The sequence below is a fragment of the Geotrypetes seraphini genome, chromosome 14 (genome assembly GCF_902459505.1).
Source record: "Geotrypetes seraphini chromosome 14, aGeoSer1.1, whole genome shotgun sequence".
Lineage (NCBI taxonomy): Eukaryota > Metazoa > Chordata > Amphibia > Gymnophiona > Dermophiidae > Geotrypetes > Geotrypetes seraphini.
This window is the reverse complement of record NC_047097.1, coordinates 54,067,985-54,094,355: the sequence shown is the minus strand read 5'-3', so window position 1 is coordinate 54,094,355 and position 26,371 is coordinate 54,067,985. Positions and strand designations below refer to the sequence as shown.

The following is a 26,371-nucleotide window of genomic DNA, read 5'->3' as shown; positions in this document are numbered from 1 at the left end:
TACGTTTTACATACATTTTGATTATATATGATTGTATTTCCTAATACATTTAGTTGGAATTGCCATTCAACATATTATATTCAATTGGAAAAATCAGAGTAGATTAAAGTACAGTTTTTGGTGGAGTTCTGTATGTCATATTTATAAAATGGAAAGAACGTTAGCCACACAGAGAGGATATTTTGGTAAATTTCGAGATGTTTGGGGACCATTAACAGACTTTTGTAATGAGTAGTAAACATTTTCCCTTCATAAGATAATTGAAATGAGGGGATAGGGATGGGTGGGAGGGATGATTTTTTGATATATTAATAGAATGTATATTGTATAATATAATATAAATGAATATTTTTGATGTGATAGGGATGGGAGGGGAGGTTAACTTTCATGAATGTCAGTTGATGATAATAATAGTAATACAAGTGATGTTTTTCAATTCAAATGTTATTTCTTGCTACACTTGATGTAAGTTGTAAAATGAATAAAAATTATAAACAACAATAAAAAAAATCTTAGCCAGCCATCCCCACCTGACTCTTACTTTAGGAGCCAAAGGCAAGAGAGACTCTTAATTCCTTACAGTCCTTCTAAATCGCTTCGTTCAGTGTCATAAGAACATAAGAAGTTGCCTCCGCTGAGGCAGACCAGAGGTCCATCTCGCCCAGCGGTCCGCTCTCACGGCGGCCCATCAGGCACACTGCCTGAACAGTGGTCTCTGACTAATTTTGCAAATTACCTCTAATCCTATCCCTCTAACCTTACCTCTACTCTTTATCTGTACCCCTCAATCCCTTTGTCCTCCAGGTACCTGTCCAGACCTTCTTTGAAGCCCTGTAGCGTGCTTCTGCTTATCACATCCTCCGGTAGCACGTTCCATGTATCCACCACCCTCTGGGTGAAAAAGAACTTCCTGGCATTTGTTCTAAACCTTTCCCCTCTCAATTTCTCTGAGTGCCCCCTTGTACTTGTGGTTCCCCATAGTTTGAAAAATCTGTCCCTGTCCACTTTTTCTATGCCCTTCATGATCTTGAAGGTTTCTATCATGTCTCCTCTAAGTCGTCGCTTTTCCAGCGAGAAAAGCCCCAGCTTTTTCAGTCTGTCAGTGTATGAGAGGTCCCCCATACCCTTTATTAGCTTAGTTGCTCTTCTCTGGACTCTCTCAAGTACCGCCATGTCCTTCTTGAGGTACGGCGACCAGTACTGGACACAGTACTCCAGGTATGGGCGCACCAATGCACGATACAGTGGCAGGATGACTTCCTTCGTCCTGGTCGTGATACCTTTCTTAATGATACCCAACATTCTGTTTGCTTTCCTTGAGGCTGTGGCTGTGTCATAGAATCTTCCTATCGTACCATCACTAAAATCAACACGTTGAGATCCAATAATTTTGCTGTCACTGCACTTTCTCTTTGGAATTCGCTGCCTAATCATTTACGCATTAAATCCGTATTAAATCGATTCAAATCAAAATTAAAAACATTCTTGTTCCAGGATGCTTTTGGACAATAACTGCCCTTTTAAGGACCAAAACTAGCTTTATAGCTTTTTACCCTTACCTATTATTTTTCCCCTTTTACTGTGCTCTTTTCCTCAAAGATAGTAGTTCTTGCCCTTTTTCCCCAATTGTGTGAAGTTAGTCCATATGTTTTGTTTTGTTATGTGTTTTATTAACCGATTCTGGTTTTGTTTAGTACCTCTAATTTTAACTTGTTATTATAGAATTTTTTACATTGTACAACACTTTTAGAAACCTGATTAAGTGGTATAAAATTTTTTTAATAAACTTGAAACTTGACAGGGGAGATATGATAGAGATGTTTAAATATGTATGTGGCATTAGTCTTTCTTGAAAGGAAGCTCTGGAATAAGGGAGCATAAGATGAAGGGAAAAGACTCGGAAGTAACCTGAGGAAATATTTTTTTGCGGTAAATTAGTGGAACAATTTCCCAGTGGAGGTGGTGGAGACAAAAACTGAATTTGAATTCAGGAAAGCTTGGAAGAATAGGATCTCTAAAAGAGTGAAAGAGAGATTAGATGGCATGGATGGGCAAGTTGGATGCACACCCGTTCTTATGAATAGGTATATGGTCTTTTTCTAGTGCAATAGGTATGTCATTCTGGACAAACAGGTAACATTCCAGATTTTTTTCTGAGCCTCCCCTACTTCACAGAGAGCTGTACTGCCCCCTACAGTTTTTTTTTTCCTTTTGCACGTGAGTCTGAAGGAGTGTTTATGATCTGCTCTGCTCTTTTCTTTATTTTCTTTGAGTTATTTTGGGGAATTTTCTTCAGTTTTTTTGGTGCTTGGAGCTCCCCTGTTTGAGGGTTCAGCTCTACCTGCATGGTAAAGACAGACTGTGGTCTGCAATTGATAGGCCAATCCCTTGTGGTACTTGTTAGCCAGCCTACAGAAGCATTTTTGGAGTTTGGTGCCATCTCCGGTTACTGTTACTCACCTACTACCTAACAAATGGACTTGGATTAAGTTAACAACTTTCTGACCAGGTAATTACATTTAAGAGCTATAAATATAAACCATTCCTAAATCCTTATCCCACTAATATGACCAAATATGTAGGGCAAATATAAATGATTTTCTTCATAAAAATAACCCATTTCCTCCCTGTTATTCCCAATTGCTCACTTCATACCTTGCACCACCTTTACCTCAGAGAAAGTATAACTTTGTCTTATGTTTACAAATCAGTACAAGTTCTTCTGACTAAATTTTCAGATTTTATGAATTCTTTTTTTTTTTTTTTTTTTACGACATATATATTTTCTGCAATCAAAACTTCTCAAAACGAAGCTCCGGCTAGCATGTCCAGCTATGGGCCAGACCTTTTGAAGTATAGGCAGTGCTGCCATTCCATATGTTAATCTTGTGCGTGCTACTGCATCGTCTTGTTGATGGACATGCTTTATGGTGTTATAATAACCTTATTTTTATTCAAGCTCATGTTACAAGCCTCAATAAGATCCCCCTGCTCCCCTCCCATCACTGTTGATCTCTACGTGTCTCACGGGGTATTGCATCAGATAAAATCCTGATTAAAATGTCAGTGGGAGCGTGGAGTGTGCTGCTGATTAGCACATCGGAGTTGAACGCTTCAGTAGCAATAGCGTGTCTCGGCATTTCCTTATGTGAAGAGTTTTGGGGTGAGAAGGAAATGAGCAAGAAAAATGTGCTGCCCTCTTCACTTTCCACTCAATGTTTGTCTCCTGTTCTTCCTCATCTTCCTTAATTCCTCTGCTTTAATCTATGGTAGTTTCTTCTGCTTTCGTTTTTCTATCTTTTGAACATTATAACAGGAATATCAGACTTCTTAATATTTCCAGAGCTGTCTTCCCCCTCTCCCCCCCCCCCCTTAACCATCCAGGGAAATGCAGAAGTTCTCCTTTCCACTTTTGATGCATATCATTACCAAGCTAAAGCTGCTATCCTTGTCACCTAAGAATATATGCATTCCTGGACAAATTGCATTTAGGCACTCTTCCTCGCTGGTTTGAGCAGACCAACCTCTTCTGCAAGGAAAGGGAAAAACCACTACCCCCACCCCCACCCTCCAAAGAGCACAGTTCCCTGCTAGCTTCCACTTGCTCCCTGGCTCACTATGTTTCTCAGAGCTCGAGGTGTTCTCTCTATATTTTCCTCTTACCTTTGGGACGGGCAGCATTTCTCCTAACGTTACATCCAATCCATTCCAAACATTAGTCTTGCATACCGAGTCATCCCGACTATGGGGCTCGATCCGGTTCACACAAAGTTATTGAAAGGACGTGGACAGCGAATAATTGGACAAGGAAGTCATCAATTACAATCCCTTATTTATCATTTAAAGATTTCTGAAATAGATAAGTCTTTAAAGTTTTCCGAAAGATTATCAGGGAAGGAAGGAGTTCCTAATTTCTGTTAAGAAGATCATTCCAAATTTTTACAAGGGAAAATACCAAAGAATGATAGATCCTACCTAAAGCTTTGGTTCCCCTAATAGAAGGGAAGGCTAATTTAGATTTGTGAAGTCCCCTAGAGGATAAAGGCTGTTGAGAGTTGAATGAAAAGTAATCAATGGGAAAAAAAATCCCATATAGAATTTTGATTATAACACTGGCACATTTGAAGTGCTTCGTAGTACAAGAACCTTACCCAGAAAGATGATATTTTTACAACTTATAACCAAAAATACCTTGATAAATCCAATAGGGTCACCATGCTTGCTCTCCCATTCTCTCTGTCTCATTCACTTGCTTTTTCTTTCCTCCCTCAGTTATACACTGATTTCAATTACTTATTAATTCCCGGAGAGCTGGTTGAATCTTAGAGGAAGGGGTCTTCAAGTAGTAAGAAGACTGTGATATTTTATTATTTAAATGTAAATTCAGTACTTATCGGAGGCAGTATGCTGTGAGGCCATTAGGAAAAAGTGAATTACATTTGGAAATTTTCATTAAAAGATGGCATGATAGTGTAAACTGCTGCTTGCACAGACAAAAGTAAGTAGGTACACTTCTTCCTCCGTATTCGCAGTTTCAGGAATCACGGTTTCGATTGTTCACGGTTTTTAGCTTGCTGGCTCCTCCCCCCAAATTACCGTATTTTCACTCATATACCGCGCACCCGTGTAAAATGCGCGCACACGTATACCGCGAATGCTAAAACCTCCTCCCGCCTACTCCGAACCTGCATCCTCCCCCCTCGCTCGCGTCACCCCCTTTCCCCTCTGATCCGAGATAATCTGATCCGGCATTCCTCCTGCGAACCGGCATCCCCCCCCCCCCCCGCTCGCGTCACCCCCCTCCCCCGCGATCCTACATCCCCCCCAGCACCGCAAATACAACTCTTACCTGATTGGGCACCGGCACCAATCACAGCATGTGCCAGTGCCCGAAGATCTCCCTCGTTGGTTTGGGCTGGGCTGGGCCGGGCGGTGCGAGAGAGATCCTCCTTCTTCCTCTGCCAGGCTGGACTAGGTTTTGAGCATTTGCACATGCTCAAAGCCTTCTGGTCTCGCTCTCTCCGAGATTATCCAGCCTGGCAGAGGAAGAAGGAGGATCTCTCTCGCACCGCCCGGCCCAACCCAGCCCTGCCCAAACCAACGAGGGAGGATCTTCGGGCACTGGCACTGGCACATGCTGTGCATTGGTGCTGATGCCGGTGCCGGTGCCCCATCGGGTAAGAGTTGTATTTGCGGTGCTGGGGGGATGTAGGATCGCAGGAGAGGGGGGGGTGATGCGAACGGGGGGGGAGGATGCCGGTTCGCAGGGGGAATGCCGGATCAGAATGTTAAAAAAAAATTGTAAAACGCGCTCACACGTATAACGCGCATGGTTATGCACGGTTTGTAAAATTGTGTATAACGCGCGCGTTATATGCTTGAAAATACGGTACATCAGCTTGCATAAAGAAATCGCCGATTCCAAGCATTTACAGAGAAAATTGCCCATTCCCAGCACTTTCTTCACCGTGTTTTGACTCTCCTTCAGGAACAGGCCGGGTCTCCTGCCATGTTATTCGCGGTTTCACCATATTCACAATGGTTTTTAATAGAAAACAGCGAATAACATATGAAAAAGTTATTTGCGGTTTTTCTGTATTTGCGATTCTGTTAATTCCCTATCACAACGAATACGGAGGGAGAAGTGTAACATTCTGTCAATCTGGTACAGTATTTATAGTAAATGTGTGGCCTCTGCTGGTAAAACTAGAAAATGCCCTTACAAGGTGTTTCTTATTTTTATATGAGGATATTGAACAAGCTGTATAAAGATAAATTTCATAACAAACTGTTGAGGACAGGATAGGAATTCTCAGAATACCCACTCACTTCTAAAGTGTCTTAGGCCTATGAAAGTGTCTGGGTAGATAAGAATCAATTTGTGTTTGTTTTTAGTGTATTTGTCTCTGATGCCAAGGCTGTGGACTGTCTGTACAAGGATTAGATATACGCACGTAATTTCCAAGGATAAGAGTTAACGTCATTCTCCATTACAACAAACTTCAGTTTCTCTTGTTTTCCTCTTATTAAGTCTTTTGAGCTACCGTTGTATTTGTTTTGTTAGTGGGCCTTGCTTTGCTTCCAAATCCTTGCCCTTTTCCCTAAAGCAAAAAGAAAACCAATTGAAAATGAATACATCAAATTAATTTGAGCCGTTTCCAGTCTGGATTGCTATTGTTTGCCAGCAGGAGACAGCATTGGGAAATAAACTGTATTGGTTTGAAGCATTAATTTGATGTAAATTAAACACTCAAAATTAAATAATGGGGGAAATTATCAATATGGGCTACCATAAGATATGTTATTTTACTGCTAAGCCCTGTTATATTAGTAACTAGGTCTCATTGCCTAAGATGGGAACTGTTAAAATAGCACGAGTTTCAGTAGTTAGTGATAAAATAACCTTTCTTAACGGTAGCCCACTGATAACTTCACTCATTACTGCTCTTGTTTGACTACATGGGGTTTTCTTCTCTTTGTTTTATGTGATTTATAAAAAATTTTTGAACTCAAAAAAAGAAGGGGGTATAAAGGATAATTTATACGATAGTTGCTTTGAGAAAATTTTTTTATACATCAGTGTCTCACTTCTCTTTATAGTTAATGTATCACTACTATTTATCATTCAAGTGATACCCTGTTTTAACAATAAACTCACCCCCAAGCAAATATATTGGGAGGTTGAAGTATCATAAAAAATGCACTATTCTCAGTAAAGAGACCTCTTATAACATGGATGTTATTTCAAGTCTTCATCCTGAATGCATGTGATGTAATCATTTACTTCAAAGCAACAAAACAACAATAACAAAAAAAAAAAACCAGAGGTCCAACTTCGTCTGCAGTGAAAAAACAGACCAGAGCAAACAAACCCCCGATGAAGGTTGTCCGAAACACGGACCGTGTTGGGTTCCCCCGTCTGGTAAAAGGTTTTTAGTTAAGATTTATTTGTCAAAATAAAATTTGCCTGCACCGTGTACAAGTCTGCAGTTTTGATCATTTACTTCAAAACCTCCTTCCTAACCATAACCTCAAATATTTATTTAATGTGAAAACTAAAAACTAACTGAGGGTTCAACTCTATCATTTGTTTTAAGATGTTACTTTCTTGATTTGATTATGGTATCAAAACCTAGTCAATTCATCAATATGTGTTTTTTGAAGAAGAACAGCAACGTTGGAGGGCCAAGAACTACCCGACGCTCAACTTGCTTTAGAATGTTTCAGCTATCGATCAGCCTTCATCGGGAGACAATATTGTTATGCTTTCTCCAAGGACAGGCAGTACAGTAGATTACCATATATGGGTGGCATCATTGACAGCACCCCAGCTCAGATGTTGCCCAGCGTTTAGAAGATTCCGGAAGCCTGTAGCAGGCCCAACTGCACTTGCATGCTTGCCTTCCTGCCAGTCCGACTCAAGCACTCTTTATGTGAAGTTCACAGCAGTGCCCTCTAAGGTGTCCCACTGCTCTGTTGGCATGTCTGTGTAGCCAATCCATTGCAATTCTGGCCCCTCCTATGTCCATATGATCTGCATTTGGGCATTTTGAACTTGGAGCTTTTGTGGTCTAAAATGGAAAAAAAAAGTCCTAAGGCTGGACATCCTGATAGCCAAGATATCCAAATAGGTCATTTTCAAAAAAATTTGGCCATCTAGCAGTTTCAAAAATGGACATGGCCCACCCCAGCTTTTGGATGTCTTGCGGAAAACGTCCAAAGTAAGACTTAGATGTTCTATTGAAAATGCTCCTCCACATCTGTAAGAATGAGAGGGTGGTTTGCTCTAGGCCAGGGCTGTAAAAAACTCAGGCCCACTGGCCAAATATGACCCGCAGTGTAATCAATGCCAATGGGCATCTATCAACAACGGTGAGACATGGTCATATTTCCTAGCATTGTATATTAATTTGATTGCGGTGTTTTGTATTAACTGAAGTCTCCTTTTTTCTTTTTGAGAAATATTGAGGAGAAGTGCATTGCAATAGTCAAGTTTTGCAAATAGAGAGTGAATTAGTATTTTGATCGAATTTGGGCTCAGAAATTTGGCAATTGATCGGATCAAACGTAACTTAAAAAAACCGTTCTGAGCTCCCCTGGGAGAACGGTATAGAAAATTGAATAAATAAATAAACTATTTTGTAAGAGTGTATTATAGAATCACCTGAAGATGTCGGGTACCCAGCCAGAAGAGGAGGTGACTAAAGGACCAGAGATAAGAACTTTGCATATTGTTTTGAATCGTTTGCTTTTGCCTATGTTTGCCTTTGTTTTAGGGAGACATAAAACAAGGGTGGTTTTTGAAGCAGCTGCATTGGCTGCTGGTTGAGTTCAGAATTTTGGCCACAAAATATATCTTTACCAGCCACCAAGAGCCTTGAGATCAGTTGATGCAGTATTGTTGAATGTGCCTTCTTTTAGCTGGAAGAGTATCTATCTTGTATATTCTATATCAGGAGTAGGCAATTCTGTTCCTTGAGAGCCACAGGCAGGTCAGGTTTTCAGGATATCCACAATGAATATGTATGAGATGGATTTGCATGCATTGCCTCCTTGAGATGTAAATCTATCTCGTGCATATTTATTGTGGCTATCCTGGAAACCTGACCTGTCTGTGGCTCTCAAGGAACGGAATTGCCTACCCCAGAGAGCTTACTCTTTTTGTGAGTAAGCGTTACAACAGGATGTTAGGATTGAAATGACATAAGATGGATAGTGCTAAAGTAAGAATAGTTTGCAGATCTCAGCAGTTTAATTTTACTTGTTTATTGTTTGGTATTTGAATTTGAATTGGCATTGTTTATTGTGGATTTTAACTATGTATGTAATAAATGTAAACTGCTTTGAATGGTAGAGTTGTGCTATATAAATATTAAAATCAAATCAAAATTATTCCTTGCTGTGGGCTTCTGCTTTTGAAGTGTTCCTGGTGTTTTGCCTTGGGATAATTTGCATCCCTCCCCATCTTATCAGAATGTTTGACTTGTTTATCTTCTTATCGGTTCTTTTTTATATATTCCTCTGGGCTACCTTCACCTCCATAGTAATAAGCAGACGATAGATACATTTGCGTGGATAGTTTTGAAAATGTCCCCATGTCTTAGTTTATCAACTATAATTAATATATTAACATCTCTCGAAAGGGTCCAGATTCCTTCCATAACCCTTTAGATCAGGGGTGTCCAACTTGCGGCCCAAGGGCCACATGCGGCCCTGTGAAGTATTTTGTGTGGCCCCGGTCGAGGGTGATGCAGTGTTTTCCTCTGCTGCCATGGTGCGCCCTCACCTGGAGTATTGCGTACAGCACTGGTCGCCGTACATGAAGAAGGACACGGTACTACTCTAAAGGGTCCAGAGAAGAGCGACTAAGATAGGTAAGGGGTTGGAGGAGCTTCCTTACAGCGAAAGATTAGACAAACTGGGCCTCTTCTCCCTTGAACAGAAGAGATTGAGATGGGACATGATCGAAACATTCAAGGTACTGAAGGGGATAGACTTAGTAGATAAAGACAGATTGTTCACCCTCTCCAAGGTAGAGAGAACAAGAGGGCACTGTCTAAAGCTGAAAGGGGATAGATTCAGTACAAATGTAAGGAAGTTTTTCTTCACCCAGAGAGTGGTAGAAAACTGGAACGCTCTTCCGGAGTCTGTCATAGAGGAAAACACCCTCCAGGGATTCAAGACAAAGTTAGACAAGTTCCTGCTGAACAAGAATGTACGCTGGTTGGGCTAGTCTCAGTTAGGGCGCTGGTCTTTGATCAGAGGGCCACCCCATGAGCGTACTGCTGGGCATGATGGACCACTGGTCTGACCCAGCAGCGACAATTCTTATGTTCTCTCTTTGGAAGCTTTTATGCAATTCAGGGACTTGAAGTGTGCAGTAAGGCAAGAAGATGATGTATTAATTACTAAACAGAAAGCAGAAAGTGTTCCTGGTGCTATATGAATTAGTAAAGAATATAAATTATTATTTGTTCTACAGTCTAGTAACCTACGCTTGTTCAGTTTATGTCTCCAAACCTCCACTCTGTTTCCTTTCTCTGCTAACCTTGACAGGCATCCCTTAGAACTGCCTACTCTGTTAGTGCCTAGACAGCTGCTTTGGCTTTCGCCATTTTTCTGATAGCATTCTCTCAGTGTATCTGCAAGTCAGGGTCACATTATCACTTTCCCTGTTTGTTCCCATTGCTAAAATCCTTTTTGCACTATGTGAAGAAGATTGAGAGAACTAGAGATGTCATTCTCTCTAGATTCAAATGTGGCTTTTTTTTGTAGCAGGGCTTCTCAAGCCTATCCTACTAACCCCACAGCCCTTTGAGTTTTCAGGAGAGCCACAGTGAGTATGCTTGTATGTGAGTGTATGCAGCTTTAGCTCAAGTGTATTCAATGAGGTATCAAAATTCATCACCGTTCCTGTCTCCGTGAGAAACCATCCCATGTCATTCTATAGTGTCTATCTCAGTCCTTCTACACTAGCATTCTTCAATGCAAGGCTTGAGGGTCAGTGGCTGGGCCCATTCATACTCTGATTCTTATGTGAACCCTTTGTGACATCACTGATGATGTTGGCTCTTAGGCATTGGTGGAATGAGGCATTATGACATCACAATATCTGGATACCAGAGACTGTCATTCTTTAGTGTCTATCTCAACCTCAGTCCTTCTACACCAGCATTCTTCAATGCAAGGCTTGAGGGTCAGTGGCTGAGCCCATTCATACTCTGATTCTTCCCTCTCTCCTTAAAGAACGACATGAAGATGGTTTCCCGTGGTTATCCGCAGGGACTGGAATGGTGTCATTCTTTAAACCTAAAGGTCTGTGGATCAATAAACAGTTTTGAGAAACCCTGATTTCAGAGTCCTTTCTGTTTTATTAACTGTTGGGTGAATCAGAGTATAAAAAATTCCTAAAATGAATCCTAAGTGTCTCAACAATAAAAAAAAAACAACCCTGGACATATTTTGGGCCCAGTATTTAACCACAGGTAGTCAGTGTATCCCTGGAAGTTCAATTCCAGGCCATGTCTGGACTCCAGCATTGAAGTTCCGAGTGTATGAAGGAGGCAAAAGCATACCCAGTAAAGTATGATAATCAGTATTTTCCCAGCTATGATGAACTGCATAAAGATATAGTTACCTTGGTAGGTTAAGTGCTTAACCCACCAAGTGCTGACAACACCCCAAAATAGCCAGTTTTGGCTCAGGTGCTATCTGGATATTTTCAGCAGCACTATCCAGTTATATTCTGCTGAATATGCCCAGGTAGCTATGGAAGGCAATTTGAATGGCCAGAGACCTCTCCTAGCCATTTAATCATTTTAAATAGCAGGTCCTCTTTTTTTTTGTTTTTTAACACCTAATGTCCAGTATTCGGTGGATCACAAATCTAAACATATGAATGCATAGGAAATTTACAACAAGCAATAAAAATAAAATATCAAATACCACACACACACCCTCTTTTACAAAACAATAGTGTGGTTTATAGCGCCGGTCATGGCAGTAACAACTTCAGTGCTCATAGGAATTCTATGAGTGTCAGAGCTGTTACTGCCGCAGCCGGTACTGAAAACTGCACTACTGTGATTTTTTTTCCAAATCTTTATTATTTTCAAAACTTACAGTAAGTGTAACCATAAATACCACATTTTATACATCAATAACACACACTTAATATTCCATTAATATCCATTACAGAATTAGTCCCCCTCTCCTCCTGAACAATCACAATGCAATCACATAAAATTTCTATGAACCCCAATATACTGCACTACTGTTTTATAAAAGGGGAGGGGATAATGAAAATAAAAATATTTTCCAGTTCAAATGTGAACTAGTTTGGGCCATATGTTGCCCATTTATTGAATAAAACCAAAATCTACAAAACAAACTTGTACGTTATTGGTGTTGGCTTTCAGTATGAAACTCTCTAAATCAATTAATTCTCTTATATCACTTTAATACCAATTCTCATGACATGGTACAAAAAAAATGAAAAATCCAAAGCAAATGAATTTGTATAAGGAAACGCTCAGTTATTAGCATAAATGACCAGTGTACATGCATGGTGGTGTAGCCTTAATCGGTGGTATGTTCAAAATCTTGCCCAGCTTGTATGCAAAAAATACTCAAGAGCCAATAAACTCAACAATTCTTATCTGTTGAGTGACTACAGATGAATAATGCAATTGTAATGCACGCAAATGTATCTATCGGCTGCTTATTACATGGGAAGTCACTCTGTAAAGTCCAATAGAATGACCTAGATATAATTCATGTCCTCTCCTAATCAAACTCTGCTCAGAGACATGAAGACAGTTACCACCGCCTCACCACCCAGTCATTGAAGTGTTCAATACGGGTCAGAACTGCTACTGCTAGTAAAAGCTTTAAGAATATATTTCAAGTTTAAGAGACGTGGAGGGGCATAATCAAAAGGGACGCCTAAGTCCGTTTATGTCCATTTCGCAAGTCATCCAAAGTCAAAAAGTGCCCAAGTGACATTTTCGAAAGAGACGTCTAACTTCTTTTGACTTTCAAAAATCGTCCAAATTATACGTCCTGCAGATCTGATCTAAAATGTCTATCTTTATTGTCCATTTTCGTACAAATGTCCGTCCAAGTCAAAAACGTCTAGAACAAGCCCTGTTGGACGTGGGAGGGGTCTGCAAAGTGATTGACAGAACACCCAGACAGGGCACCTAAATAGTGGGGTACCTTACAGGGCACTGCTGTGAACTTCACAAACAGGGTGCCATGGCTTCTCCTTACTACAGCTCCCTTATAGGTCATGGTGAGCCCCCCAAACCACCTTCAGAATCCCCTAGACCCACTTATCTACCATCCCTATAGCCCTTATGGATGCAGGAGCCACTTATATGCCAGTACAAAAGGGTTTTGGGGGTGTATAATGGAGCGCACATGTTTCAGTAACAATGCAGTGATTACAGGAGCTTATGGGCATGGGTCCATCTCTCTATGGGTCCCAAACCCACCCCCAAGATGTCTCTGAGCTGGACAACTAGGCTTTCCTATGCTAGGCAGCCAGGTGATGATGGTCTGGAGGCTGAAATTTCAAGTTATGATTAAAATTTTTATTGGGGTGGGGGGTGTTAGTGATCACTGGGGTAGTGTGTGGGAGTCTATGTTATGTGTTTTCAGTGATTATCTGGTGAGTTTAGGTGGATTTTAGTGACTTAGACCATGTTTTAGATGGTCTAAGTCAAAACGTCCAACTTTCCTCTAGGCTCTGTTGTTTAACTTTCGGTTATATATGCTCTACAACTAAGTCTAAGTCGGCCCACGTCCCGCCCAACTCCCACCCTCGACACACCTCCCGAAACGTCCCGTTTAGCTTTGGACGTTGAACGGCTCTATGAAGGCCTAAGTCGTTTAGAAATATGTCCAAAACCCGGTTTGATTATCGGCACTTGGACATTTTAGAGAAATGTTTGTCAAAGTGCCGATTTAGGCCGGTTTTTGGATGTTTTTCTCTTTTGATTATGAGCCCCTTAGCTTTTAAATATCTCTGGTTCCGACGTGCCATGTTTCGATTACTGCTTCAAGGAACCGGCATTAAAATTCAACTCTTTTTCAAAGGGTGTAGTCTCAAAAACTTTGCATGAAGTCACTTATTCACTAACGGTTTGGGTTCATAGACAACGGTGTGAAAGGCAAAAGCGCGCGCTGACAATTGAGCGCAGCGCGCGCCGCCGCGCCACTCTAAATTACAGTTTTTAGGGGCTCCGACGGAGGGTTTTGTTGGGGAACTCCCCCAGTTTACTTAATAGACATCGCGCCGGCGTTATGGGGGGCTTGGGGGGTTGTAACCCTCCACATTTTACTGTAAACTGAATTTTTTCCCTAAAAACAGGGAAAAAGTTCAGTTTTCAGTAAAATGTGGGGGTTACAACCCTCCACAACCCTCCACAACGCTCCCACAACGCGGCGCGATCCCCACGCCCCCCTGTCAGAGCGCTAAAAACAGTAATTTAGAGCAGCGCGCGCTGCGCTCAATTGTCTGGGTGCGCCTTTGTCCCGGCGCGCTTTTGACCTGACACCGTTAGCTTGGTACATAAAAGTTCTATCCAGGAAGGTTTTTGTATCTGCAGCCGGTAATGCTTGGGTATGCAAATAGGTTGCTGTTTCTGGTTTGACTCGTAGGGCTGTATAGAATGAAGTGAGGTGGCAGGTAGGTAGGAGCTAGTCCCCAAACCAGTTTGAAACATATGCAAGAGAACTTGAAAATTATTCGTGCCTCCATTGGCAGCCAGTGAAGCAGTTTGAAGTAGGGGCTAACATGGTCGCTCTTTTTTAATCCAAATATCAAGTGGACTGCTGTGTTTTGGACAATCCTAAGTTTCCTTACAGTTTTTTTGGGTTTACCCATATAAACAATAATGCAGTAGTCCAGTGTTGAAAGCACTAGTGATTGCACTAGTAGTCTAAATGAAGCAACCAGATCATCATTCGTAACTTTCAGTATGTCATTTTCTGGGCATTCAGCTCTAATTGGTTCTCTAACAATTCATTGAGAATTGCTATTAAAAATTATTAAATTGAGATAAAGCTTAAGTGCTATTTCTGCCCAATGGAACAATGATATGAATGTCATCCACATCTAAGTAACTCTGTAAATCCCAAATACAATGCATGTGGAACAGTTGTTTGTACGATAATGTTAATTTGAATAAGAGCTTCTTTTATCACACTGCAGTAGAGCTTTTCACGGTGGGCCAGCAAGGTAAATGCTCCAATGCCTATTCAATTCCTATGAGCATCAGAGCGTTTACCTTGCCTGCCTACGGTAAAAAAGCTCTACCATGGTTTGATAAAAGGAGGCCAAAGTAATAAAGATTTTAAAAAGTTTTAAAAAATTATGTGGCAATCTCCCCGAAGGCGGCATGACTATATTAAATAGTGGTGGAGATCAGTAAACCTTGTGATACATCTCATGCAAGGTTTATAAAGTGGATAGGTTTGCTTCAGTAACTATCAAGAGCTCCCTATATACTAAGAATGATACAACTCCAGCCCCAAGTTAGTCACATTACATGTATCTAAAAGAACACTGAGATCTGCCAAGTCAAAAGCTGAAGTTAGAGCTAAAAGAACCAAAAAGACCTGTTCACCTTTTATAGATTGCCATCATTTACAAAAACTAAAACCATTTCTATATTGTCCCCCACTCGAAAATCCTGCCAGTTGTTCCAAAGCTTTCTCAGTTCAAGGTTCCCGTAGTGTGTGAGTAATTTTTTCATGGCACTCCTATGTCAAAAGAAATACCTAACAGTTCTGCTTATTAAGTAGTTAGGTCCAAACAATTAAATTGAAGGAAAAATAATATTTTATTCTTAAACTAGTCTTTAAGCATGTTACATTAACGGGTGCTAGAATAGATGTGAGTGTCTGTCTGTCTTTCTCTCTTTCTCCTTGGTTGCTGTCTGTCTGTCTTTCTTTCTTTCTGTCTCTCTCTTTCCTCAGCTGTCCACCACCACCCCTTCCCTGCTCCCCCTGTCCAGCAGCAGCCCTTCTCCCTTCATTTTACCTGCCCCCTGTCCAGCAGCACCTCTTTCCTGCTCCCCCTGTCCATCAGTACCTGTCCAGCAGCACCCCTTTACTGCTCCCCCTGTCCAGCAGCAGCCCTTCTTCCTTTGTTTTACCTCCCCCCGGTCCAGCAGCACCTCTTCTCTGCTCCTCCTGCCCATCAATACCTCTCCCAAACCGCGACTGCTTCCATTGCATGGTCATCTTAGAGTGAGTGAGGGCAGGAGGGGGGAGTCGCCGGCGTGTTCTCTGCCTCCTTGCATCCGTGGTCGCCATTTCAAACTCCACATGCGCAGTAGGAGCCAGAAAACTGCCACAGGCTCGTTCTACTGGCATGGAGCTACGGATCATGGACGCTTAGGGTTTTATTATAGTAGATAGTCACAATTACTTACTAATGGGACATTCTCGTCTGTTGAGCACTGCACCATTTCTCAAACCTTGGAATCAGATTTGACACGGACTCCCTTATTTCTTGCTCCACATTGAGTTTTGCCCAGTGCTTGTTTTTGTATCACAGCAAATGCTAAAAACCCGAGGAACACTGTCCTGCAGGCATTCAAGCTTGTATGACTGTTAGAGATACATCCTGAACTAGACCAGTGTAAACTGGAACAACTGGGCAGTCTAGATGGGCCGGTTTTTCATTATCTTTCATCATCTGCTATATTAATTCATTACAAAATCCCAGTCTTAAAATGGTTTCATACTGAGAACAATGAAGTTAAGTAACTTGCTCAAGTCATAAGTAATGGAACAGAATAAAGGTCACAACTTGTTGCACTAACTTCCATGTTATTCTGCCAGCCTGCTTCAAGCTATGCTTAGTAGTGATGTTCACAATTTTATGCTAATTTGTTTTCCGTAACAAGTCGTGGAATTTGTGTCCTAGGAACTGGATAATTACCGCACTGCCATGCAACGAATGGCTGATGACATTATCATTCTACGCAAGCAAATTGCTAGCCTGGAATCAGAAAACAGCCAGCTGCGGAGTAACCTAACCCTGCACCAGGATGTGGGACGGACCCTCTTGGATGACACAGATATTGATGTCATGACAAAGGCGGAGATAGCAGACAGAATAGGTACGCTATGCACTTATATTTTTCTTTGCAACACTTAAGCCAGCCATAGAGCTTCTGTAAATGTTCTTGCCTACATTAGAGAGATACACATATAAATTAGAGTATTCTACTCTAAACGAGGTCTGACAATTAACTTTATGAACTCATCCTAGAAAAAGTGCTACATACTTCATTGCTGAATAAGACTATGGTCACTTTCAAACTACTTCCTTTGGGAAGCTATGTGCTGACGCCAGCATCTAGTCCACCCTTCAAAGCAATTTTGGAACTCTTTTTCTGGAATGCCTATCAGAGTTGGGTGACCCGTCAAAAGCGCGCAGGACTTTGGTGCGCCAACAATCACGCCCCAACATTTGCATGCAGGACAAATGTACGCCGCCACTCTGACTGCTATCAGGCCTTCCTGTTTGCGTTCTGAGGGGGGGTGGGGGGAATCCCCCCACTTCACATACAACTCCTTGCACTCTCCTCCCTAAGCCTGGCTCTTCTGCTCTGGAGGGGGTGGAGGGAAACCCCTCCACTATAATCACGCTTTCGTTCAGGGGATGCTGATGCAGTCTCAATTTTAACATTGCCGTAAACACCCCCCCCCCACACACTACACTTACAATTGCGCCTCAAAAATCCCACTCCCTTCATGCATGCAATTGTCGGGCCTCAATTGTCCTGCATGCTATTGACGGTATACCCAGAGCTGTCATTGTATTACCTTTGATGTCCTTAATGTCAAAATGTCTTCCTTTCAATATTTCCTTTATCTTCAGGTAAGGAAAAAAGTCATTGAAGGCCAGATCAGGTGAATAGGGAAAGTGTTCCAATACAGTTATTTGTTTACTGGCTAAAAACTCTCTCACAGACAGTGCCATGTGAGCTAGTGCATTGTCGTGATGCAAGAGCCATGAGGGACCATTTCTGCACACACCTTTCCCATGCCAAGATTTTCAGTTAAGATTTTCCTGTTTCTCTATTGATGTTTACTTGGTCTCCTGTGCTTCTCACAGTCAGTCGACAATTTTGACACACAGTTCAATTAATTTTTGCAATGTTTTTCATCAGTTCTGCTTGTTACTGGCCATCCTGACCTCTCTTCATCAGTGACGCTTTCTCTCCCCTCAGAAAAACGTTTAATCTGTATGTATGCCGCCATTTTCTTCATGGCATTATCCTCATAAACTTGGACTAACATGTCCCGGATTTCACTTCCACTCTTGCCAGGTTTAACAAGAAATTTATTGTTTGTTCATTGTTCTAATTCAAGCTCTGACATTCTCACAATGGCTCACAAAAACACGTGACAATAATGAATGCCCCTCAGCAAGACACCGCTACACATCGACACAAACACAGCTGTGAGACACTGATATACCAAGGTTATGAAATCTTACCAATCTGTTTGTACAGTGCTACCAACGTAAACGCACAGTGGCAAGTTCATGAACTTAATTGTCTGACCTTGTATGCACTGATTTACCTGTATTAGCATCTCTATTGAATGTCCATGTCAAACTGTCCATTGTAACTTCCTGGGTAACTGACCCAACCTCTTGTAATGTAATCCAACCTTTAACTGACTAGGTAAAATCAGAATAGAAAACCTGATTAATAAAATATAACATGCAAGTTTGCATCCTTTTTTGAATCTTTCCATATGAACACCCACCTGCAAACTACATTCCATAGAAGATAGGAATGTATTTTCACAATAGTGCATGTCCATTTAGTTTTTGTTTACCTGCATAGTGGGGGTACAACCAGTATGTTCTTATTCTGGTTTTGCATTCAAGTGCAAATTAGCACTTAGCACCTGGCTGCAGGGAGAACTTAGACCCTGATTGTATAAATGGTACCTAACTGCTAAGTGCCATTGAACACAATTGTCAATCATCGCTCGTGGCACGTTAACGGTCTTAGACATTGGTAGATGTTGAATCCTTAGGCACAATGCCATTTATGCCAGGGTTTTCTTGGCTTAAATGAGTGTGTCTAAGTTAGGTGCCTAAGTTAAACCATGCCAAAAATCCGTCAAAAATCTGTCCCTATCCATGCCTACCTGCTAGTAGGCACTTTGGTGTAGATGCCTATCAAGTTAGATGCCTACCAGCTAATTAATTATTTTACGGGAGGTGTTTTAATGGCCATTTTAATTAACGGCGCTGATTAAGCCAATTTAAAAAATTAAGTTATGTGCCTAGAATGGATGGCTGTGCTGATCTAAGCGCCATTTATAGAATCTGAGCCTTAATGCATCCTATTTAAGAGGTCTTAAGTGCTCAGATTAGTTCTACATTAATCTATTAGCAAATAATACGAGTGTAGTGTGCTAGCTGGACGATGCTTCCTGGAAACTCTCTGGAAACTCAAATCCCTTAAAGCTTATTTTGTTACATCGTTTTTTAGAATCCTAGTCCAATCCCTCGTACTAAGCCTGCTTAACTACTGTAACATCGCCTATTTGGCAATTTCCCAAAAAAAATATGCGACACCTACAACTGTTGCAGAATGCGGCAGCCAGATTAATCTTTGGACTAAAAAAATTTGACCACGTGACACCCTACTACCGGCAGCTGCATTGGCTGCCGATGAAGGCGCGCGTAAAGTTCAAATTTGCCTGTTTCTGCTTTAAAGCATTACACGGACTTGCCCCCAAATACATTACTGACCTTTTCTCCTTCTCAACCAACAGACACAAGAGAAGTTCACATTCCAACTTCGTTTCCCCCCCAGTGAGAGGTTGCAAACTGAAAAAACACCATGAATTCCTTCTCTCACACCAAGCAGCATCATGGGGTAAAGACCTAGAACAATTACTTTCGCCCTCTACTTATGAGGAATTTAGGAAACGTCTAAAAACACACCTGTTCCTAAAACATCTTGACAACTGATCCACTTATCTCTTTCCTCTCAATAGCGACCTACTGTCCTTTTGATCACTTTTCTCCTCAACAATGAATTTCCTGTCTAATTACTTCTCTTTCTTCTTCCCCTCTTGAAGTCAGTCAATTTGTACCTTTGCTTAATCTTTTGTAAACCGCATAGAACTTCATGGTATTGCGGTATATAAGCTGTTATTATTTATTTATTTATTATTTACCCATTTTTCTGTCCATGCCATACCCCCAATACAAAAAGTACTTTACATGCAGTTTACCAAATGAGCTCCCTAGTCAGAAAGGGTTTTTTTACTCTCTGGAAGCTTAGATCTATTAGAGCATACTTTAACGCTTCATCATTCAGAATTCTGGTACAATCCCTAATACTAAGCCAGCTCGATTATTGTAACATCGCCCATCTGGCAATCTCCCAGAAGAACATGCAGAGACTGCAACTGGTGCAGAATGCGGCGGTCAGGTTGATCCTTGGGATGAAGAAGTCAGATCACATAACCCCTTCCTACCGACTCCTGCACTGGCTGCCGATGGAGGCACGTGCGAAGTTCAAGCTGGGATGCTTTTGCTTTAAGGTACTATCCGGTTTAGCCCCTAAATATATAATTGACCTCTTCCACTTCTCAACCAATAGACACAAGAGAGGTACACACCCAAAATTCATCTCCCCACCAGTTAGAGGATGTAAATTTAAAAGACACCATCAACATCTTCTCTCTTACCAGGCAGCATTATGGGGCAAAGAGTTGGAAAAACTAATTATAAACGCAAAAAACTATGGTGAATTTAGGAAACACCTAAAGATATACCTGCTCTTGAAATACCTAGGTAGCAAATCGGCACAATCTCTCCCATCACAATCTCCCACCTCAATCCCCCCTATCACAACTGTTCCCTTAAACTGCTAACCACTATTCTTCAACTATATAAGTTCTACTCTTATTTGTAGCACCTTTCTAATCATTGTAAACCGCATAGAACTTCACGGTCCTGCGGTTTATAAACTGTTATTATTATTATTATTTACTGCACGCTGATAGCTATAATAACACAAACCCTATTAATATGGTTGTCCACTAGCAGGTACTGCTTGGTTTACTGCACATTAACCCTCAAATTCTATAAAGGTGACCCAAATTTGGCCATGAATCCCAGGTTCACATGCAACTTAATCAATTATGGATGTTAATTGGCACTAATTAGGGCATAGGTGGATGTGCCTATGTACTATTCTATCACATAGCGCATCTAAATTGTCTCGTGCATGACATAAAAAGGGGCATGGCCAGTGGAAGGGTATGGGTGGGTCAGGAACATTCTGAAAATATAGGCATAGTCTTATAGAATACGGTCATTTCCATGCCCAACTGCCATAGGTTGTGTGTCCCCAATTAGCTGAATACTACCCCTAACTGGGTCTTTAATACACCTCCTTAGATCTTAAAGTCTCAAATTCTGAATGATGACTTCTTATTTATGTATTCCACCAAAGCTCCTCAGTGAGCCACATTTAAACTCTCAACAAGAGAGCCTGTGTGGTGACTATCCTCATCAGAGCTTAGAGATCGGTGTTTTCTCTGTATCTAATTTATTTTTATAAAGTTTATTTTATGCAATTTTTAATTACTTAATTAAAGTGCCAGTGCTTATTCTTAAAATCAGTTTTATAAATATATTCATAAATTGAAACTTAGCTTAAGAATCATTGCTGATTCATTCCCCACCGATGCGTTTCAATTCATTTCAATTTTCAATTTTCTATACCGTTCTCCCAAGGGAGCCCAGAATGGTTTACATGAATTTATTCAGGTACTCAACACAAAAAGGATATATGGATAAATTCAAAAAGATTTGGGGACCATTAACAAAATATTGTAATAATTGAATTTCATTTTCCCATAATAAGAAAATAGTTAAAGAAGAAAGGGAGGGAGGGGATATGGGAGGGGGATTTATACTCTTTATTATTAATTATAAATAAAATATTATTAATAGATGGTATTCTTACATGAAAACAATGTAATAAAGGGAGGGGAAAAAGGTTAATAATTTAAAAAATAATTGATAAAATCATTACAATATATATGTTGTATAACTTTATAAGAAAAATAATTACAGTTATATGATATATAAAATCATAAGAAATATAAGATAAGAAATGTTATGTATAAAATACATTATAGAAATATCAAGTGTATTATTAAGATAATTGTATGAAAATTTATGACACTTGTTGTTAAATGAAAAAAAATCAATAAAAAAAACTTAAACATATTCAGGTACTCAAGCATTTTTTCCCGTCTGTCCCGGCGGGCTCACAATCTACCTAATGTACCTGGGGCAATGGGGGGATTAAGTGACTTGCCCAGGGTCACAAGGAGCAGCGTGGGTTTGAACCCACAACCTCAGGGTGCTACAGCTTTAACCACTGCACCACTCTAGAAATCAAAATGTAGCAGCAGTGAGCCAAGTATAGGGCAATCAAGCCATTGTGACATCACTGATGAGGTTAGCTCTTAGGCATTGGTGGAATGAGGCATTGTGATGTCACAATACCAGCTCTGGTTATCAGAGGCTGAAACTTTTTACACAATTTATTTTTCTATATTGTTCTCCCAGGGGAGCTCAAAATGGTTTACATGAAATTATTCAGGTACTTAAGCATTTTTCTCTGTCTATTCTGGTGGGTTCACAATCTATCTAATATACCTGGAGCAATGGGGGGGGGGGGATTAGGTGACTTGCCCAGGGTCAAGGCACCCGGACAGTCCTCTAAAAAGAGGATATGTCTGGTAACCCTAGTCATGTTATATGTTGTATTGCTTTATATTTTAAAGCGTATGCTGCATATAAGATAGTTTTTTGTATTGTTTTAGAGAAATGTATATTTTAAATATATAAGCCGCCTAGGTTTGGAAGTGAGAAATTACTTATTATTTGTACGTTTGCTGGCTGAAAAGCAGCGTTCTGGTGTCAAATCTTAGAAAAGACTATTTTTCATCTCTGAATCTGCAAGAATCTCTCATTCCCATCAGGGAAGGGGGCAGGGGTTACAGCAAAGAAACATTTGTGGAGTGAATAAAATGTTCCGTCTCTTTTATAGTGTCTCTGAAGCACAAGCTAGCCAGTGAAACCACAGAGCTTCGCCAGATGAAAAGCAAGGTGCAGCAGCTCCAGAACGAGATGATTCGGGTAAGTGACGTGATCCATTTTACACACAGGACAGAGCAACTCAGTCTCCCTCTTTTCCAAGTAACATTAAGGTCAGTTTTTAAAGATAAGGCATTTGTGTGTATAAGCAGAATACTAATCACATAATATTATGCATACAGTATTATTGTACAATAAACTCTGGAATCTTCACCAGCAGGTTTATCTTTTCTGTTCATGCTTCATTTTACACTTCTAGTTCTTTTATTACGTCATTTGGCACAGGTTGCCCTTATGCTGTGGATTCACCCTTCAGGGACATCCTTTGGTGAGAGATCGCAGACTAGTATTTACTTCATCTGCTTCTGAGGTGACACTGTTAGCAGACCTGCATAAACCCCTCAGACAGCCTGTAGGTCAGATCGTGTCTCCGGGATCAGAAGCCACCTCACCCTTGGATCGTCCGCAACAGGGAAGCGCACAGGCTGCTGCAGTTCCGTGAAGGTATGCCGGGATTGGAACTGTACTGCGTGTCTTCCCTAATTTTGCTATGGGGTCCAGAGAGTCCCTGTCTGGGGTGATTGGGAAGGTGAGACGGTCAGAAGATCTGAAATCCCATTTTTATCAGCTCCTGAGGTATGATCTCTCTGCTTGCTCTCTGTTAGCTGGCTGTCATTCATTTTTATTGCAGCATACGTCTCTGTGTGTGTCTGTGTGCTCACAGGTTTGGCGATTTTGGGGGAATCCCTTAAAGGGGATTTTGGGTGGTTTCCCTGCATGCCCTAGCCCCCCCCCCCCCCTTCCCCCACACCTGTAAAATCTAAAAATTGCTGTTTTTCCAGGTTTCTTGTGATTTTTTTTTTTTTTTTTTACTTTTAAAAATATATTTTTTTGCCCTTAGAAGCTTTGTTTTTGCTCCGAACTTCACAGATGGCCACCTCAGGACAGGTATGGCATGGATTCATGCCTCAGTTCCGATGAATAGATAGTGGTTTCACGGACGCAATTCATGTGCGCCATGGTACATGTAGGGGGCAAGACAGGTGCAGTTTCTGCGTTTTCCTCCTTCAGAGAGTCCCCTTTGACCTCCTCTTCTACCGGAGATGCTTTTCACGTGTCCGGTTCCCCTCAAACGGGTGCAAACCGTGCGGCTTAGAACCGCGAGCGCAGCTTCGGAGGAGAATGTCTCATTCTTTGGCTAGAGCACCAATACTGCGGCACACAGCGCGACTTTTGCTACTGGTGCCTATTTCCCGCCTGAAAGTGTCAGATAAGGTGTCAGGCTTTTCTGGTTCAAAAAGACTGTGCCTGCTTCTTCCATGTTGACTCCACTGCTGCAGATTGGATCTGCCCTCCCTCTGGATGCCAGCATGCCTTTGGGTTTTACTTTCATTGAGCAGACTGATAGTTCCGCCATCGGTTCTGCCCCAGTCTCTGTCCCTTGGCTGTCACAGGTTTTTCTGCAGCGCCCATTAGTGTGGCTTTTCTGGTGGATCTTCGGGATCCCATTGATGGAAGGTCCCCAGTACTTGGAGTTGTCCTGGCTGTGCTCAGGTTCTTCCGGTCTGTCCAGTGACCTGCCCTCCTTTCTGAGTCCTCAGGGTCTTGAACCTGATTTCGGACCTCCAGCTGCTGGCAGAATGTTCCTTCTTGAGTGATCAGCACCCACTGCCCACTTCCTTTCCGGACTGGAATAGGATCCCTTTAGTGACTTGGGAGTCCCAGGAGGGTCCCCTTAATTGTGCCGGGGTCTTTGCACACTTGCATCCCATGGACCATATAGCTTTGACGATTGTGGTTTTGGCTGTGGCACAAGTCCCTAACCGCACGTTCTTGCCCTCTGTTGGAGGGGTTGTCCTGCAAGAGGTCCAGGACAGGCGGGTGGATTTTGTCCTCAAATACCTTTTAGATTCTGCAGTGGTGGGAGTGTGAGCTACAGCGGCCTCCTCCTTTGTTGCCAGTGCATGGCGCTCCAAACTCCACCGGGATCCCGAGGGGGTTGTCCTTTGGAACTTTGAATTTCTAGTCTCCATGGTGACTTGTTTGGCAGATACCCTCCTTGCATGGTGAAGGTTTTTCCTAAACTTAGAGCTTCTTCAGTCTCTGCCTGGTGAATGTTGTGGATTCGCCAGTAGTCCGGGGATTTTTCTTCTACAGCTGCACTGAGACGGTTTCCTTTCAGAAGTTTGCTCTTGTCTGGCCAAGGTTTGGCTGACCTGGCCAGTGGGTAGGGCTGTAAGCCAACGGTGCTTCATGGGTCGCAACCTCGACCTGCCTGATGATCTGGACGACCAAGATTTTTTGTCCTTACAGGAGACCTCTCCAGTACTCTGGACCCCCATCTACAGGGTACCGGTTCGGAGCATCTTCCAGACCTCGTTTTGGAGGTCAGGCATGACATCAGTTTTTCAACAACAGTCCTGCCCATCTGCGAGGGAGTTCTGACACCAGGGCTCTGGCTCCTCTTCCTTGGATTGGGCGTTGCCTCTCGGCCTACCTGACAGAGTGGCAGAGGATGATTTCAGACCTGTGGGTCCTCGAAGTGCTCAGCACAAGCAGAAAAGATAAACCCGCTGGTGAAGATTCCAGTCTATTTACAAGAAAGATTAGCAGAGGTAAGTAACCTAATCTTTTGTTCAAGCTATGGTCGTACCAAGGATCAAGTCAAAAGCATTATATTTTCAGTTTTGTTCTCCGTTCTTTTCTTAATAATTCCACCACTGAAAACAGTCTGTTTGCTGCCTTGTAACTAGTTCATTGTTACAAGGCAGCAAACTGTTACTGTTACCACTGAGTTGGTTTTAATTTCCTCATGGGTCATTCCTGAGATACTCTGTCAAAAGCCTTCCGAAAAGCCAGATGAACAATATCAACTGTTCTATGTTTGTTTATTCCTTCAAAGAAATGTAGTAGATTGATCAGGCCTGATTTCCCTTGGCTAAATCCTTATGGCTTTGTCCCATTAATCCATGCCTATGTATATGCTCAGTTATTTTTCTTAATAATAGTTCTTAATAATAGTCTTTTCCATTTTGCCTGGCACCAATGTCAGGCTCACCGGCCTATAATTTTGTGGGTCACCTCTGTAATGCTTTTTAAAAATTGACATTACATTGGCCACCCTCCAATCTTCTGGTACCATGTTTGATTTTAAAGATAAATTACTAATTACTATTAATAGATCTGCAATAAGGAAGAAAATTCATTAAAAGTCTAAGGTCCCCTTTTATCAAGCCGCGTTAGGGGTTTTTATCACCAGCCACTGTGATAAAAGCTCCGACACTCTGGCCGGTGAAAAAAAAAAACCAAAACAAAACCCTAACGCGGTTTGATAAAAGGGGACCTAAATTAGATATTCGTGGAGATGCCTTAGTTAGAAAATATGGTAAAAGCATTCCAAATAAGAACTGCTTGAGAGAAAAAAGACCTTCCATAAATCCTTGTATATAGACCAGATTTAAATAATGGACAAACATTTAACCAAATGATCAAAAATCAGACTAGAAAGAAGCCTAGGAGCTTCACCGTCCCAAATCTTATAAACAGAGCAGGCTAATTTGGGGGTCCTTTTAGCATGCGCTAAATGCCAAGGCACCCATAGAATATAATGGGCACCTTAGCATGTACCGCGTGCTTATTTTTAGCACACGCTAAATCGATTAGTGCATGCTAAATCGGTTAGCACGCCTTAGTCAAAGGGCC

General features: G+C 41.5%; 1 protein-coding gene across 6 annotated transcripts in view; it reads left to right on the top strand.

The window, feature by feature from the left end:
* The window catches only part of CCDC33 (coiled-coil domain containing 33), a 293,168-nt gene that overhangs the window by 247,376 nt on the left and 19,421 nt on the right, over positions 1-26,371 (top strand). For all 6 annotated transcript variants that reach the window (XM_033919717.1, XM_033919716.1, XM_033919715.1 and 3 more), the window contains 2 exons: positions 16,439-16,634; positions 22,623-22,711. In XM_033919717.1, the coding sequence (XP_033775608.1) occupies positions 16,439-16,634; positions 22,623-22,711 (285 nt within the window). The remainder of the gene's footprint in view (positions 1-16,438; positions 16,635-22,622; positions 22,712-26,371) is intronic.